At 36.5% G+C, this 2,304-nt stretch overlaps 1 protein-coding gene across 1 annotated transcript in view; it reads left to right on the top strand.

The window, feature by feature from the left end:
• grhl3 (grainyhead-like transcription factor 3) overlaps positions 1-1,491 on the top strand; it is a gene marked incomplete at its 5' end in the record, with an annotated part of 7,367 nt that extends 5,876 nt beyond the window's left edge. The window contains 1 exon segment of the mRNA XM_014015345.1: positions 466-1,491. Coding sequence (XP_013870799.1) covers positions 466-583 — 118 coding nt within the window.
• Between the last annotated feature and the right edge of the window lie 813 nt (positions 1,492-2,304).

A 2,304-nucleotide genomic window follows, 5' to 3' on the forward strand; every position in this document is an offset into this window, starting at 1 on the left:
AAAAAAAAAAAAAAAAAAAAAAAAAAAAAAAAAAAAAAAAAAAAAAAAAAACGCATTTGTTTTTAAGCTCTTGAGCTTCTGGGCCTCCTTCTGTATGACATCAGTCCTGAATTTTAGAGGCCCTTTTCTTGTGACCTCTTCACAGAAGCCGGCGCACCTTTAGGTAGTTTTCCTGCTGTTTTTTTGGCAGCTATCACTGCAGGGGAATCAGCCAAGCTAACAGGTTGGGTAACATTCTCCCTGCGGTTCCCTCCCTCCTCGTTATGCTCTTACCTTCAATCAGTTCTGTCCCTGCAAGCAGAATGAGTGAGGCAGGTTACTTCAAGCATTAAAGTAGTAAAGATTTAGGGAGGGAGGCAATGGCTCGTTTGATTGTCTGAACTGATGGCTGTAACGTTTGATTTCTTTACTAAAGCTGCCAATAGAATCATCGTAATAACTTTTTTTTTGTGTGTTTTCCTGCAGAATATATGTCAACATGGACAACAACATCATTGAACACTACAGCAACCAGTCAGCTTTCCTCATTGAGATGTCTGAGGCGGGCACCGGCCAGTTTCAGGTCACTCTTGTTGAAGTATGAAGACAATTGAAGGACAAACATTCACAGCTGCTGGTTTGAAAAGAAGAAACAGAAGAAAAAAACACACACCTCTAAAGCACTGCCAGAGACAATCTAAGCTGTGGACTCCAAAACCAAAACAGGAGCTGGAGTGAAGGGACAGATTTTCAGACGTGATGGGAAAACGTTAAAACCTTTTTTAATTGAATAAGCCCAGTTCCCTTTGGTTTGCTTTATAACTTTTAATATTGTAATGTAAGAGCATTTATGATGGCTCATCTGTATATACATGTAAATAGTTTTTAATATTACAGTGTTCATTGAACTAGTTATGTGCATGTCACGATCAAATTTTCAGCAGTGAATTTCAATTTTTATTTTCAGAGCTTTGTGCACGACCACTGCAAGGCTTTTTTTAAATATATTTTTTAGCTTTTTTTTGTCATTCTTGCTGCTTTTTGTGTACTTAGCATTTCTTCTACAGATTCTTCAGTGCATTTTTCTTAACCGCAATCTGACTTTAACCAAAAGTATCCTCATGTTAAGGTTCCTGTTGGTTGCCCCAACTAAAACTGCCTGATCGCAGGTTGCCTTCAAAACCAAAAGTCGGACATTTCCACCCGTAAAACCACAAAAGAATTAGTATTGGAACCTTTTTTTAATTTTTTATAGCCCAAAGTGTTTGACATTTCCTGAACGTACGGTGAAACCACACAAAAACATTTAGAACAAACCTTAAAACTAACCAGACTTTTATATTATGAATGTGTGTGGAAATGTTTTGAAAGAACATTATTTCCTTTCACCTAATATATCATTTCAAAGCAGTTCTGTATCCCTGTGTTATTTCAGTACCACATCATGGTTCTACCGGTCGTACAAGTCATGTATTTCGCCTTTTGTAAGAAAATAAAAACAAATGCTTTTTATTTTCTTGTCTTTGCCTCAATTATTGCACAAGCAAATGCAATTCAGAATGGTCCACTTGTGTCTTTGTGAACATTAACAGCTTTTGGCTTTGGAGGTGAAGCTTATTCAAACGGATGAAAAAAACTGATCACAAAAGAGATAAAACAAAAAATATAAAACTCGTGAAAGAGAGAGACTCAGTCTTATTTTTCTGCAGATAACTCTAGCGTTGTGGAAAATGTAAATAAAAAATAAAATACAATGACTTAACATCTTATAAACATGTATTTGATTCATCTAAACTGATGGTGCTTTTTCTGTTGTAAGCTGCCCATGCCAGAGGCAATAATACACCTCCATATCATCAGAGAGGCAAGCTTTTGAAGTGTAAGTTGATTACGCTGCATGAGGGGGGTGTCCAATGAAAGTCCTTAACAGCTGCATGTTTTACTAGTTTCTCTGCTCCAACAAAMTTGATTCAGTGATTCAGTGACAAATTACCTCTTCAAGTTCTGCAGAAACCTGTTCTGTACCCATTCATTCAAATTATTATATGTTGTCATGATGTTTCAGGCATGTATCTAAACCTATTTTAATCAAGACATAATAGTCAAACAATAGATCATAAGAATCAATACTTAAAAGGGAAACTATGAATATGGTGTGGTGCTTTTAAAATCAGTTTCTAAATGAATAAATAAATTTATTCAACTTCCCCCTGTTCACATGACATTTACTCATGTGAACAACCCCATGACTCTTTATGGAAGAAGTGAAGAAAGATAATGGAGCCATTTTGGTGCCCTAGGTGAGTTGAAGCGCACGCCCCCCCC

The sequence above is a fragment of the Austrofundulus limnaeus genome, unplaced genomic scaffold (assembly GCF_001266775.1).
Source record: "Austrofundulus limnaeus strain Quisiro unplaced genomic scaffold, Austrofundulus_limnaeus-1.0 Scaffold2, whole genome shotgun sequence".
NCBI classification, from domain to species: Eukaryota; Metazoa; Chordata; class Actinopteri; order Cyprinodontiformes; family Rivulidae; genus Austrofundulus; species Austrofundulus limnaeus.